This window comes from Argopecten irradians, chromosome 6 (assembly GCF_041381155.1).
Source record: "Argopecten irradians isolate NY chromosome 6, Ai_NY, whole genome shotgun sequence".
In the NCBI taxonomy this organism is placed as follows: Eukaryota; Metazoa; Mollusca; class Bivalvia; order Pectinida; family Pectinidae; genus Argopecten; species Argopecten irradians.
Window position 1 is genome coordinate 14174051 of NC_091139.1, and position 15883 is coordinate 14189933.

At 33.3% G+C, this 15883-nt stretch overlaps 2 protein-coding genes across 2 annotated transcripts; one reads left to right on the top strand and one right to left on the bottom strand.

Annotated features, from left to right (window-relative positions):
* Positions 1 to 84: 84 nt before the first annotated feature.
* LOC138325076 (cilia- and flagella-associated protein 144-like) lies at positions 85 to 4244 on the bottom strand. The gene is made up of 4 exons (XM_069270456.1): positions 4000 to 4244; positions 1729 to 1788; positions 1169 to 1272; positions 85 to 829 (listed from the first exon to the last, which is right to left on the bottom strand). Exons 1-4 carry the CDS (start codon positions 4136 to 4138, stop codon positions 716 to 718), a joined length of 417 nt encoding a protein of 138 aa, XP_069126557.1. The 5' UTR covers positions 4139 to 4244; the 3' UTR covers positions 85 to 715.
* A 149-nt stretch (positions 4245 to 4393) lies between these two features.
* LOC138325072 (fizzy-related protein homolog) lies at positions 4394 to 15522 on the top strand. The gene is given in 14 exon segments (XM_069270453.1): positions 4394 to 4516; positions 5456 to 5561; positions 6185 to 6298; positions 6439 to 6573; positions 6892 to 6936; positions 6938 to 6955; positions 7308 to 7409; positions 7602 to 7757; positions 8077 to 8142; positions 8321 to 8423; positions 9069 to 9487; positions 9945 to 10049; positions 12992 to 13084; positions 13454 to 15522. Coding segments are annotated over 13 exon segments (1464 nt in total). The 5' UTR covers positions 4394 to 4516; positions 5456 to 5495; the 3' UTR covers positions 13496 to 15522.
* Positions 15523 to 15883: the final 361 nt, after the last annotated feature.

Here is a 15883-nt window from a genome sequence, read left to right on the forward strand (position 1 = left end):
TGTGATCATATGACATATAATTGGACATATAATTGGAGTAAATTGCTATTATAAACAGTTAGATGAAAAAGGATGAAGATGAAATCAAGTTTTTCAATTATTTATTAAATATTCTGTTGTAAAAGTTATCTAATGCAAATAACATAAAAATATAAGGATACTATTTACATATCACATGAAAGCATGATCTTAAAATAAATCTTTTACATTGTTAATCAGAAAAAAATAATAATAAAACAATCTTTATTCTTATTATCAATAGAAATATAAAAGCAAATAAATTTTGGGAATTCCATTGAATATTCATGATCTGGGAAATAGATGGTATTTGTTCTGCAATTTGTTTTGATACTAATTCTGATTCCATTGGCAAACAGTTCAGTTTGAAATCAAAAACAAATATAGAACACAGAAACGTTTGCACAGTTTCATGATTATCGAAAATATTGTAAGGCTTGGCAGTTCATACCTATTCTGAGTTCATATTTCAATTCGACGAGACATAATTACACTTGTTTATTTTCTCTGCAATCAGTTATTTGGAAAATATTTTTAAACTTTGTTGTGGCACAACTGAGGCATCTCATTTATGCATATTGCAAATAACAGAAAAGTCTTAACAAAATTTGATGGAATTGCAAACAAAGTGTCTAAACATCACAACATTGTGCCACTCAGATGGTCAGTTTAAGAAGGAATTAAAATTAAGGCATCATTAGTTCATGTTCTCTGTTTGTTCCTTTACTCGCCACGCCGCATCCATATATTTTGTAATTGCAGTATTCTGTCGGAAGAAATTAATCCTTTTATCCGATCTGTCAGTATCAATCTGAAAAACAAAGATGGATAATTGCAGTGGGACTTGACGTAACAGAACATGTACAAGTTTGAACTGATGTAGAAACATGTAAAGGTATAAAACCATGCATTTTTCAGTTGTTTTTCCAAGAAAGAAACTACTTTATTTGTTTGAAATATCTTTCTGAGATATGTGTGGATCGATAACAAAGAAAAATTACTACACTGTGAAACTTGTTAAGTGACAAAACAAGACATTCCGATAGTGAATATTAAGTATGAAATTATGTGGACAAAAATTTCAAATGTACATGACATTACTTCGTCTGTGACTTTACTATGGCATTACTGTTGTTACTATTATACAGACCAATGGTTGTGTTATCCATCCAATTTCTTGTGCTTCTGTCTGTGGAAAGGCATATTTTTTCACTGGTTCTTGATTGGCTCGCTCTATCACCTTTTTGAAATGTGCTACAAATAAGAAATATGTGACATTTTATTTCATTTAAATATCTTTAAATTTAAATGCATTTTTCATTGAGTCACAATGACTTTGCAAGTAATGCAAGATGAAAAAAAGGACTTAATTCTTTTGGAGAAATGTATGGAGATTTGAAGTGGGCAGATTTGGAGGAAATGGGATTTTCTTATAAAATTGAGTGTTAAACATTTAAGAAATTTTTCTTCGGACTGATCCCTTTACAAAATTTTAACATCACTTGAAAACAGGCTACCTCTGTCACTATGAGAGCCTTTAATTAAAAATTTTGAATATCCTACCATAGGTACATATATAGTTTAAATACTCTTTTACCAAACCAGACTGAAAACTTTTTAAACACATTTTGTATATATATACTTTTTGTCCTTATTCATTTCTAATGATTTATAAAAGACCAGCTGACCATTCCTCCAATCAATACTTACAGTCCTCTTCACCTTCTTCAGTGTCGTGTTTAGAGTTTGGCTTTCCAGATAAGGCATGTACTGAAATAAAAAACAATAAGTATTGAAATGTCTAGTTGGAATATAATATCACATTGTTCAAACTGGTTTTTTCCCCATTTCATTGCTGATCTTCTAAATACTACAGATCCAAGACTCTGGTACTTAACTCTAGTTTTGAACATATGATATACTAGAGTTTTGTAAGCAATATGTTTTTTTTTTGTTTTTGGTTTTTTTTTAATATTTGTTTTGAAATAAGTTCTAAGTTGCAATGCAGAAAATCTAACAATATGCCTGGCATGTTATGGATTTATGATAGGACTGTCCTTTACATAAATACCATGACATTTTTCTGGTTTGTATATGCTAAAAGTTTGTGGTCAAAGACAAAAACTGAAATTTACAGTGCATTATAGTTTAGTAATGGTTTGAAATCAGATTGGTCTCTGGTGACCCGAGGTATGTCAACTGTTCAGAGGTCCAGGCATAAGTGTTTAGCATGCTGGTAAGTCAAAGACCAACTGTAGACTACTATATATAGAGTCTATACTGGGTCAAACACTTTTATCCATGTATTTTGAGCGAATCTTGAGCAAATGTTGACTTACCAGCATGCTAAACACCTATGCCTGGACCTCTGAACACCTATGGTTCAGGGTTTGACTTATTGTGATAGTCTTTTGTCTGTCGTCCGTCGTACGTAGTGCGATGTTCGTTTACATTTCCTTGTGAACGCGATAACTTAAATAAATAACAGCCGAGCTTAATGAAACTTTCAGTATGTATACTAATATTGGAAAGATCTTCATTACGGAGTTATTGCCCTTTGCAATAATAATTATTGAAACTTTTAAACATAATAATGTTAGTTAATATGCACCCATCTTAATGTAAATTTGTATGTAGACTATATATTGGAAAGATCTCAGACAAGTGATTCGACAGTTATTTACGGAGTTATTCCCCTTTGCACGAATAGTTATTTTTGGAACATATGAATACAATAACTGACCAAGCTTAATAAAATCTTGTATGTAGACTAATATTGGAAATATCTTGGATGAGTTTGAAAATCAGTGTGATTCGACTCGAACTTAATTACAGAGTTAGCGGGAGTTATTGCCCTTTGCAACAATAATTATTAAACCTTGTAAACATGATGATGTCGGTTAATATGCACCCAGCTTAATGAAACATTGTGTGTCGACGATATATTGGGAAGATCTTGGATGAGTTAGAAAACCAGAGTGATTTCCACAGTTATTTACGGAGTTATTGCCCTTTGCACTAATAATTATTATTGGACCTTGTGAACATTATAACTTGAGTGCATATGAAATGAGCATATGATAATGAAACTTTGTATGTAGTCTTACATTGCAAAGATCTCGGATGAGCTCTAAAATGAGCTTGATTCGACTTTAACTTACTTACAGAGTTATTGCCCTTTGCAATAAACTTTATACAACCTTGTAAACACGATTATGTTAGTTAACATGCAGCAAGTTTAATGAAACTTTTTAGGTAGACGTATGAGATCTATGTTCCCATTTTGTGAACAAAAGACATCAGTTGGCTTGTAGATGATATAACTAAGCCTAATTTGTATAAAAATATCAGGTGACCATTAAGGCACAGGAGTTTGACGTTTTGTCAATAATTTATAGTATACAAACAATCAACTTCGCTAGCCAAGGGTAATACATCCTCGATACTCCAGGGGTTCCGATCACTTACGATCTCTACACCCCTGGACTATCTCATCGTAAAACTGGAGGCAACAACTATCTGGCTTTGAAGTTGGGCGTCGCTCTCTCTGTAGTCTTCAAAGGAAATCTTTGCTGGTCTGTGATTGGTCAAATATTTTCAGCTGAGCTGCCTTCAATTTCACTATGAGATAGTCCAGGGGTGTAGAGATCGTAAGTGATCGGAACCTCTGGAGTATCGAGGATGAGGGTAAATGATAGAGAATCCGACTAATACCCTTGGCTAGCAAAGTTGACAAACAATAAATATATATAAAAAAATATTTTTCTATATAGTTAGTATAAGTTATTTTATTGACAGAAGCTCCTGTGGTTAAGGCCGATGGGTCTCATTTTTGTTATTCACTTCACATTTCAAAAGATATATGTTGGTTTTGTTGAGTTTTGCTGCAAAATGATACTGGAAACCAGTGAATCTACTCTAATGTCTGAAGAAAATCAAGTTTACAGTCAATTTGTTTGGTTGTCAACTTTGTAAACTTACTTTTCTTGTATGGATTCACACTGAAATTTGTGTATAAAACTTGGTGTCTCTGCTCCTTCATTATAGTCTCACAAAGAATGGCATTGTGATGCACAAAATTTGGTGGTTCCTTCTCTCCTTTAACGGCTGCTTTTGCCATGATGGTATGTTTCACTTTTTTGAATAATGGTTAGAAAAAATAACTGGCCGAATCAAGAAAAATATTTTTCGTCAACATACAAACCGGAAGTGACGTTGAATGTACATAGTTGCCATAGGTGACACAGGTTTTTACATTTATTAAAATGTACTTAGTAAGTTTTTCTTATTTTGATAGTTATTAAATTTCTATTTGACTTCCGAAAATGTCCAATTGTGATAATAGAACTCTTTTACAAAATAACTTTATGTTCGCATAGCAGACGCCTTCCCATGATGCACCAGTGCCACCATATTGCTTTTATGGAAACTGAAAGACAGTTTTATCAACGTCTGTACGTTTATTTATATTTTGACTTGTTTGTTTTTAATTATATGGGTAAGTCTAGTGATTTAGTTTATTTCTAATTAGGGTATTTCCATTTTTTTAAAATTTATATTGAGTACATACCACATTATACCAGATAATGCAATAATTTGCACGAAAGCGGCTTGATGTTTTTGTTTTGACAGATCTCGTTATAGCCTAGGAGCTCGCTGACGTTGCTGGTTTTGGAAAATTAATAACATAAGGTTACCCATACCTATACTGTATTAAATTTATTCCACTTTCTTTATGACATACTGATTATCCACTCGTAGTTTTTTTGTTCTGTATGCAATACAGTTTTCCTTTTAACTTATTGAAATTATTTCAGTTTCAGTAAATTACTCCGTCAACAATGACAACATCCTATTTTTGTTTACTGTATCCTTCTGTACACCAATACAATAATATTATAAAATTATTAATCACTGATTTTACAAAAATAAATTTACAGGGATCAAACAAATCTCGTCAATTTGACAAAGTTTTACTGTAATGAATTGGCCTTTGTGGATCCGTTACTTACATATTTTTGAAGCAAGACTGTTACGACTTTCTGAGTAACATGGTTCCAAATGGTTCTCAACCTAATAAAATGTTTATGTTAATTAGTAATATGAAATTTTAATTGAATTGATTAACATTTACATATGTTGACTATTTTTATGCCGAGCATTGCTCCAGCTGTCATTAAATAGAGGATCGATGGGGACATGAAGTGTGCCTCTCAAGCTTTTATATCATAAAATAAAATGACTCTTTTTCTCAGCTTTCTTATTATAGATATCTAAATTTTGTACAGATCTAGAAGAATGCCATTATAATATATATAAATAATAATATATATTCATTTAGTGTATTCTGTCAACTAATATTAATTACAACAAGCTAGGTTGAACTGGTTTGTTTGAATTGTAATTTAATTTTATCCTTCCTTTTATTGTTACCTAGTTGTGAAGAAATGAGTGATTCTTGAATAAGCAAATAAAAGATGGATCCAGAATATGAGAAGAGACTTCTCAGACAACAAAATGGACAGGTGTCACCTTATGCCTCGGTAAGTAAGAAAACAATCTGCATATTATATATATATATCTATATAAACTTTATTTATTTTACATTGATTGAGAAACAAGTTATACAACTTATGTAAATCACTCTCGTTGGCCCGGATGTAAGGGAGCGAGGGGTCTTAGTGTGGGAGGAAACTGGAGTGCCCGGAAAAAACCCACGTAATGGGGCAGGTAACCCTTAACCTTTTCACGTCCGTGCCGGGGACTGAAACCCTGGCCAGCTAGGTGAAAGGCAAGCGGCTTAACCTCTACACAACCTGACAACCATATTATGTATATAATTATTACACATAGCAAATTGACATGTCTCAATTTTTTTTAATTATTGACATAATTGCTAGCCCCCTACAAGATTACAAATATCATAATAAAAGTAATTAAAAGAAGCTAAGAAAAATATTAATATCGCAAGTAGGTAACAATTTTAAAATATCAACTTAATTGATTAGAAAAGATTTGTAAACTAAGTATTCTTGGCGCATTTTAAATTGGTAATCGTTTTTGTGTTGTAAGAATTATTTTGCTTAAATAGAGATTTAGGTTATCGAAAAAATCTTATCATATAAGTTGAAAATATTTGTTTTGAATTCACTGTCTTTGTTTTCAGCCCCTGTCATTAAGTCCAAGCCCAGTTGCATCCCCTAGTAAAGATAAATATGGAGACCGATTCATTCCAAGCAGAGCTGGGGCAAGCTGGCACATCAATTTTAACATGTCAAAGGTAAGGTCAAGAACGTCTGGTACAATAGAAAATAAAATATCCATGGAAGTATTTTATCAAGAGAACAAATATTAATCTAAAAAAAAGATAACTGTAAGACTTGAGTGAAAATGATGAATATGTTTTGTTTTGTCCAACAGGAGAGTCCTATACCTTCACCAACACCTAGCACAAAGTCAAAGGAACAGACCACCAGTGATAATGTTAAGGATGGACTTGCTTACTCTTGCCTTTTGAGAAATGAATTGTTGTCTGCTGGAATAGAAGATCTTAAGGTATATTGGATTTGATACTAGACTATGTGGTGTAGAATTGGTAGGATAACTTAAAAAATGGCTTCAAGGTTCATGGGAATCTAGACAGCTATGACATAAATATATTATGACTTAATTAATTGGAAATGTTCATTGTAATAATGTGTAATTACCAATTCAGTATAAGGAACATATGAGGGTTATACATCTTTGTGTTTTGTCGTGATAATCTTAATATTTTTTTTAATTACTTAATGTAAACATATTTCAGTCTGAACAACATATGTTGATACTTTACTATTTAGGATATTTAATGAGCATGTGTACATTTCTTTGTAGGATCAACAACCAGATGAAAGAAGAATTCTGGTGCCAAAAGAAAGTAAAAAAAAATTTATTTAGGGTAACTTTTTTTTTCAAATCTGAGAAAGCAAGACATAATAAGTAACAGGTAAGGTAATTGATCTACATTATGTAAAAACAGGTATTTGTAAGATATATTATATCATGGAAAGATTTGAAAAGGATTGGCATGGCATGACTTGAAATTTAACTAATATGTTTTTTGTATCTTTGATTTTAAAATAATGAACACTTAATCTGCCACATATGAATACCTGTATCCTTGTCAGACTGAGAAGTTTGAACGGCCTAGAACTTTCTATGTCTTTATACACTTGAATTAAACATGTTTATTATTTTATACAATAGTTTGTATGGTAATTTGCTGTTTCATTTGAAATTTTCCTTGACAGTATCATGTTCCCAGACGAAGCCTGGACTTCAGCGATTCATCACCATATTCATTGTCACCAGTTGGTAGTAAAAGTCAGAAACTTTTGAGATCTCCACGCAAGGTAAATAAAGCAAAAGCAGAGCTTTTTCTGTTTTTTGTTTATCATGTAAAATATCATATTCTTCCCTGTAGAAGCATTCAGGAAAACAGTTTTATCTTTGATGTTTTAAACTTGGAATGCCTATTTATTTTGCATTCGTTATGAGGAAATTCTGTATATGTACAATAACAATTGTTTGATAATTATCCACAGGCTGTCAGAAAGATCTCAAAGATCCCGTTCAAAGTTCTAGATGCCCCCGAGTTACAGGACGATTTCTACCTAAACCTTGTGGACTGGTCGTCACAGAATGTATTGAGTGTAGGGTTGGGCACATGTGTATATTTGTGGAGTGCATGTACTAGTCAGGTGAATATTGCCAAATACTATTACGAAATAATAAAGTGTAGTTAATAAATTGTCCTTCTCACAATACATTATATTACAAGGGTTTGTGTTTACACAGTATGCTTTCAAGCACAGAAAATGAAAAGAACCTCACTTTTTTAAAGTTTATTCAAATTATACAGAGGTCCCCTTTTGTATCAGATAAAGATCCCATTTATGGTGCACCCAGCACAAACTCTGATTATCAGCTGTAAACTTGTCTCGTCATACAATGTGTCTGTAATTTTATATAATAAAAGTTTGTTTCTACTTCATATTTCATGGTTATTTTATATAACAGGTAACCAGACTCTGTGATCTATGCAATGATGGGGACACCGTTACATCAGTATCATGGTCAGAACGAGTAAGTACAAAGATTACTACTATGGATTTCTCACCCAACTGATATTGATAAACAATTTTAATGCAAATATGATGATGTTAAAGTTTTAAGGTACATCTTTCTGTCGAATGACTGTTTACACGAGTTGTGAGGTTTTGATGATGTTAGACCCAAACTGTACGTGATTTCTCCTCCACAGGGCCATTTGGTAGCTGTAGGAACACACAAAGGTTATGTACAGATCTGGGATGTGGCTGCTACCAAGAAGTTGAATACACTAGAGGGCCACAGTGCAAGAGTTGGTGAGACAACAAATACAATTGGATCTTGACAACTTTAACTCATAAAACTTAAATACTTTATTTAATTTAACAGTATTTTGTTGGTCCCATTCAACTTGTTACACTTCAAGTTAAAGTCAAAGCTCCAATATTCAGAACTTTGACTTCCGTATTCTAATATTACACAGCATTGTCTGTAAAATGTCTGGTAAATTTCAATAAGCTTGGTGCAATAGTCTATAGTTTCTTATAGTTAACAATGCAGTGATGGTATATGGTGAAGTTTTGACTATCAAAATCTGACTAGAAATCAAATGTTTATGTTTGCATGTTCATACCAGAAAATAATGTTAACAAATTATATATTTCATCTTTGCATAATACAGAGTTAGCTCCCTTGCTGGTAGGTATTGATTGTTATGTAATTATTTTGCGAGTGCATTTCACGTCGTTTTCTCCTCTTATTTGGCCCTAAATGACCTTAGTTGTCGATGGGCCGTAAAACTCGAACAAACAAATTCTACACGTATGACGTTACACTCGCAATCACGTGACATCACAATCAATACCTTTCCACAAGGGCAGATAATTCTGTAATATGCAAATACAGAATAATGATGTTATTAGTATTTGATGGTTATTATAACATAAATCTTTGTTTTATAGGAGCTCTGGCCTGGAACACAGATGTACTGTCCTCGGGTAGTAGAGACAGACTGATTCTACAAAGGGACATACGTACACCTAGTTTAGTACCAGAACGCAAATTAAGTGGGCACAGACAGGAGGTTTGTGGACTGAAGTGGTCACCAGATCACCAACATTTAGCCTCCGGAGGCAATGACAATAAACTGTATGTGTGGAATATGAACAGTACTAGTCCTGTACAGACTTATAATGAACATTTGGCAGCAGTAAAAGCCATCGCCTGGTCCCCCCACCAGCATGGCTTGTTAGCCAGTGGTGGCGGTACTGCTGACCGTTGTATTCGTTTCTGGAACACTTTGACTGGTCAGCCCCTCCAGTGTGTAGATACTGGATCACAAGTGTGCAATTTAGCCTGGTCAAAACATTCTAATGAATTGGTATGTATTTACTCTGATCTTATCGTATTTACTCTCATCTTATCATGTTTTAATTGTATTAATCGTTTAATCGTATTTACTCTATAATTATCAAGATTGATGCTCTCTATTTTAACAAACCAATTTTTTAGTAGATATGAAGGATAAAGATCAGACATAGCATTTGCTTTTTTCATATTGTAAATTTGTTTATTCCAGATTTGAATTTAAAATGGGAAGTAACTCTAGTATAAAATATGTTAACGCTAATACTCTTCCTCTTCCCTAAATATTGCTAGAGAGCTAATATGAGTATTTGGTATGAATGCATTGTTTTAAAACTGAAGTTGGATTTTAAATTTATTATAATTTGATTTGTTGAATTAATGATTTGTTATGATTAGGACGCTAGAGATTGGTGCACATTTCAACAGCTTGAGATAAAAGAATGTTAATTAAAAATTCTCCCCATTTTCAGGTCAGTACGCATGGGTATTCACAGAATCAGATACTTGTTTGGAAGTATCCTTCATTAGTTCAGATAGCCAAACTTACCGGACATACATACAGGGTGCTGTATTTGGTAAGTAGCTAAGGGTAAACTTCAATATATTGATAGTTATGTACTTAGTGAGTATTGGTATATTTACTTTTATACTTAGACGGTATACTATATTTAGGTAAGTCTTCTTAAGAACCTGTTGTATAAAAGTTAGTGGTTCAGGTAAGAGATTGATTTACGAACTTGTTGTCAGCTATTTAAAATAGACACAGAACCACAAGACACTCCACAAGATTAGTAAGGGAAAATATTGATAACTGTCTACAAAAAATTCAAGTTTCAAACTTAATTAATTAATTAATGCATCCTAAAAAATTCTGTGATACTCTCCATATAGAATAAAGTACTGATTGTACATGAGCATGCTCCGAAAGCAACACACATATTGTTTAATGGACCAGATTCCCATGTTATTAGACAGATATCAATTTGCTTTGTAAACGGTAAAGCAACTTTACAAGTTAACAGCTTAAAAAACTTATCAAAGGTTAAAAAAAAAACACACAGTAAATTATGTAAGATATATTCTCCTCATATATAGTGGATAACTCTGTTATGGAAACAAAAAAGGACAAAAAATAAGATCTAATTAAGAAGATATTGTGGTGGCCAAACTGATTATGTTAGAAGATTGATGATCAGTTGACACTAACAGATTATAATCTCAAGTGATAAATACACTTTTCATTTCAACTCATTGTTAATATGTCATTTCAAATCTGCTCGATGTACGTCTGATATTTTTATTTCTATAGTGAAAGAATTGGGGAGCTACACTGATTTCAAATTTTAGACATGTACATGGGTGTCTCTAGTAAATCTTAGAGCTATCTGATCTTGATAAGTCAACAGTTGTATATGTTCTGAAGTTTGTCATATCAGTACATATATTAATACAGTTGTGTCATTAAACATAGTAGTGAAAATAGTGTTTTTATCATTAATATATTGTGATTTGTGACATGAATCCTGGACAGTTTGAGGAATTCAGTGTAATTTTACTTATAATGCAAACTATGAACTGAAACAACCTATCAAATCTGATACATCAAGTATTAGGAACCAGTTCAGCCTTTACACTTGTGTATTAACTGTGTAAATGCACTGTCGTCGTTAGATTGGAATCTGTATACGCTGATTGGTTGTATGTGATTTATCCAAACAAACTTAACCGGTATCACTTGACTGTCTTGCTGAAAGTAGTTCTCCTGCTCCACTATATCTAAGTAGTCCATCAGATTTAGAGAGGGGGCTATATAGGACATGTCTCATATGGTGCACTCTATATATATGTACTGTACATACATTATATGATAATAAGTGTACTGGTTGACTGTTGGAGGAATATCATTGATTTTTGAGAGACTGAGGACCCTGTACATAAGGAGACAGTGGTGCCCCATGATGGATATATATCCCCATTTACATATGGTTTGTAGATAGGTGTGGCCCAATGGTTTGTAGAGGGAATAAGTTTTGGCCCCTTGTGGTTTGTAGTGACAGTTATGTCCCTTTTGGCTTGTAGAGACTACTGTTGTACCCTCCTGTGGTTTGTAGACAGTTGTGTACGACCCCATTGTGATCTGTATAGACAGTTGTGTCTCCATGTGATTTTTAGAGAGTTGTGCCCCCTATGATTTATAAAGAGTTGTGCCCCCTATGATTTATAAAGAGTTGTGCCCCATAGGCTTGTGCGTGGTTTGTAGAGGTTATTTTGTCCCCTTGTGGCTTAATGAGAGAGTTGTGTCCCATGTGGGTAGTTTGTAGAGACATATACCCCTTTTGTGGTGTCTAGAAAGTTGTGCCTTCTGGTTGTTTGTTTAGGCAATTGTGCCCCCTTTGGTTTAGAGATAGTTGTGTCTCCTTTGGATGGTTTGTAGAGGCAGTTGTGCCTCCTGTATATTGTAAAAATATTTCTAGTACTAGCTATCTGTATCTATCGATTGTAACCATCTGTATACTAGTGGTCACTTATTTACACTTATACAGTTGAACGTATATGGTTAAACAGGTCTTCCCAAGCTGTGGCTAGGGGTTGAACCAGTCTGCTACAAGCTGTACATGTAGATCAGCTGGTTCCCAGCTGCCTGCTGCCGTATATATTTATCAGATGTTGAGTGTGTGTTGTTCCCAGCCAGGGGTGGATCATGTTTCTGCCTCCAGCACCGACCACATCATTAGCTATGATGACTTAGTTGCACCACTGACAAATTGCACCTTGATTAATGGATCATATTAATATGCTGTTGAAACATCATTTGTTTCCTAACACCATCACAACCAATTAGACGTGCTATATGCTTTCTCAGATCGATGTCAGATAAGGAGGTTGTGTGTTTAGAGACTTGAGATAAGTATCTCCTGACATAATTTATGTTGGAATGTCTAGTCTGCTGCAATAAAACTCTCTACCTTGTACTTTTACTAATATGTTTTACATATGGAAAATGGTGATAGTTTTGTTGGTGAAGTAGTAAAGAGAGCTCAGCATCTACACATTTAACTGAACTAGACTGGGATTGCTTAAAATAAACAGCAGGACTGGATTGAAAGTATAGTAGGGGGAAAATATATTTCTTTTATATTGGAACAGTTCTAGTTCACTGATCCATGGTATGAGTTTAATACCAATTGTGCAGCATTCCCTAAAGCTATAATATAAAGCTATTGTTTGGTGACCTATAGTAATCATAAACGTCTAGCTACGTGAAAAGTCAGATTAAGATGATTTTTTTTTCAATTTATTATGATTTGTCATTTTAAACTACTTGATTGAAAATCAAAGATGGAAAGTATTTAAGTCTAATCAAATAAAATTGAATACAGTGTTCCCTCTCATAAAGTCCAAGTTCCTGTTACATGTTGGTGTAGATAATTTAAGTGACAAAAAGACTGCTGTTTTGAAATATGATGTTGCTCGAGCACAACTTATTATAAGATGTTAATACGTTGGTTGTTTACAGGCAATGTCTCCAGACGGAGAAGCAATAGTAACGGGTGCTGGAGATGAAACTCTACGTTTCTGGAATGTATTCAGCAAGACAAGGTCAACTAAGGTAAGATTACACTTGCTCACACTTATAGAATTCCCTATATCTTCTGGATTATTTGTTAACATGAGACAGTACTCGGACTCATATATAGTGAACTTGACGGAATTAAAAACTTTCTGTAGTCAAACTTTATTGTCCCTCAGTTGACGGGTTCGTGGGAAAACATACCTTGTATTATAAAATTTGAATGAGGCAGTAAAATCATTAGGATTTTTTAGTTCAGTAAGATCAAAGTAATGCAATATTTCAACTGTATTTCTCAAATTTGGTTTTCTTCAATCTTCAAAATAAAACTTGTTAAAGTTTGTTCAGCAGATGTTAATTTTTGTTTCCATATTTCACTGATTTTGATGGGAATTTTTTTTATTGCAGGAGTCCAAGTCTGTGTTGAATCTGTTTACTCGGATCCGCTGAGGACCTTAAGGATGTGTAGGGACTACTCTGCCACACTGAGACTGAGTGTCACATGTGCCAAAGTATGACTGTGTCATAGTGATAGTCAGTACATAGCCCAGCTAAACTATACACAAGTAGGAGATCTGACAGACATATCCAACCATTCCGTGAGAGGAAGGGGGTTGTACAGAAAATCAAAATGTCAGATCCATACAACTGATGCAGCATCTGGCATTTTCAGACTGGTAATAAAGCAGTCTAATGCATCTGATATTGCGAATCTCTTAATGTTAACAAAGCTGGCAAGTTTCAGTGTTTTGTATATGTATTTGTCTTCAATTCCATCATTAGGTCCAAATTCTGTGTTCAAAAAGAATCTTCATTTATAAGAAGAATTAACAGATACTCAAACACTTTAACTTCACACATACCCTTCCAGATAGAATGTGTTTGAGTCCAATCAAAAAGTATTAATATAGCAATCTTTATGTGGGGGATGGTGAGATGATTTTCATGTTGATATACAACGTGTCACTAGTAATTATTGTCGTTCAGTCATGTTATGTTTGTTTGTGTGTGTGTGTCCATTTATATACAAGGATTCTTGCTGCCAGGTGCAATTCATGACTTGTTTAGAATTTGTGATTTAATGTGATTCACACCTGAAGTCCGGTGTCAGAATTCCCCGCGGGGTTTCCTCTGTAGGAATATCAACCAGGGGGGTATGATATGTTTCTATTACTTATTTAATGTAAAGTTTACCGGCAGAGAGCATGCCTTGTTGTTAATAGTTTTCATACATGTTTTCTTTTTAATTTATTTCCCCCACTTTTTATATATACATATACGATATCCTGATATTGAGTTGTTGTTTTGCTGGCAAAAATACTCTGGCAACAAAACATGAAGCTTGGAGCGCAAAAAAAATGATTAAAAATCCACAAAAAATATACAATATATAGCTATTAATATATGATTGTTGACTATAAATAATAAGTCTAAATATTGTGGACTTTCCTATATACACGACCTAGGTGTCCCTGGGAAAAGATCAGTTTATTCAACATTTTTATTGTTCCCCTCTGCCATTACACATCATTATAACAAATCCCATATATTTCATATAATAACGCTGCCAGTCATGGACCACTTATCCCATATTAACAAACCTGTGTTTTATCAAGTCGATATTTTTGGTGCTATTTTGTTGAGATTTTCGTTAGTATTTGGTGTAATCTTATCAATAACATTGCTGCCATAATCTTAGTTGTTGCATTAAACAATTACAGAATTGGGAACAAGAGAGACACATCAATCATTTAATATCTGTAACGTTTCATAAGTACTTTGAAGGAAACTTGTTCCTTTCTAGTTCACTATCTTTCCATTTTGAAATTAATATCCTGAAATTTCTTAACATTCATTTATGTTTCATAAAATGGCCAGTTTTAAGGTTAGAATGAGGATCAATTAAACATTTTCAAGACTTCCATCATGACAGGGTGTGTTTAATGATAACAGTAGGAAAACTACGTCACAGTTAAAAATTATAATACATGTATACAAATCTGACTTGTATTGATTTTATAGCAAGATTTTTCGTAATTTTACTTTTACAGTTGGAAAAATACTTTAGCTCTGCAATGAATATTAAACTTATTTTTATAAACTGTTCAAAACTTCTTAAGGTAAAGCACATGTATTACATGTTAGATTCAATATTTAAAAGTTTTTACCATAATGATTTAATACTTTACTTCAATACTTATTAAAGCTTCCTTTTACACTGTAGGAAAATTTAGGTCACTATTTTTGAAATGTTTGATTTTATGCGCATTATATTCTATTTGACCATGAAGCATTTACCCTCCGTTTTAACAGTAATGATTTCATTCATGAAGTGTTAGATTCTCCGATCATCACATCTAGATTGTTTGCTGTTAAGGGACGTAGTTGAGTGTATGATGTTTTGTCAGGGAATGTGTATAGGTACATGTGCATTGAAAGGTACAGTATCAGAAAACTTAATAAAAACTGAATGAAAACATTTGACGTTGACTTGTGATTGGTTACAAAGTTCCTGATCTTCAGATATAAATGTAAGGAATCCAATATCTAGCAAACGTAAAAAGGGACTTCTGAAGACGTTGAACCAGTAGCATTATATTATAATTAGTTTTCATGTGAATAGGTTTTGTCGGAGTAACTTCCCTTGATGTAGCGATACAGTATATCCAGTAACAATTGCTGACTGATAATGACCATTGCAACTATCATTATAACTATTCAAGTATCTAAATGCACTCGGGAGAGTCATCTTCCACCATAAGTTCAAGCTTCCCTGAAATTATTCAAACATGACCGTGGTCGTGTAGTCGCTAAAAAGACGCATTTGAAACTTCTTGT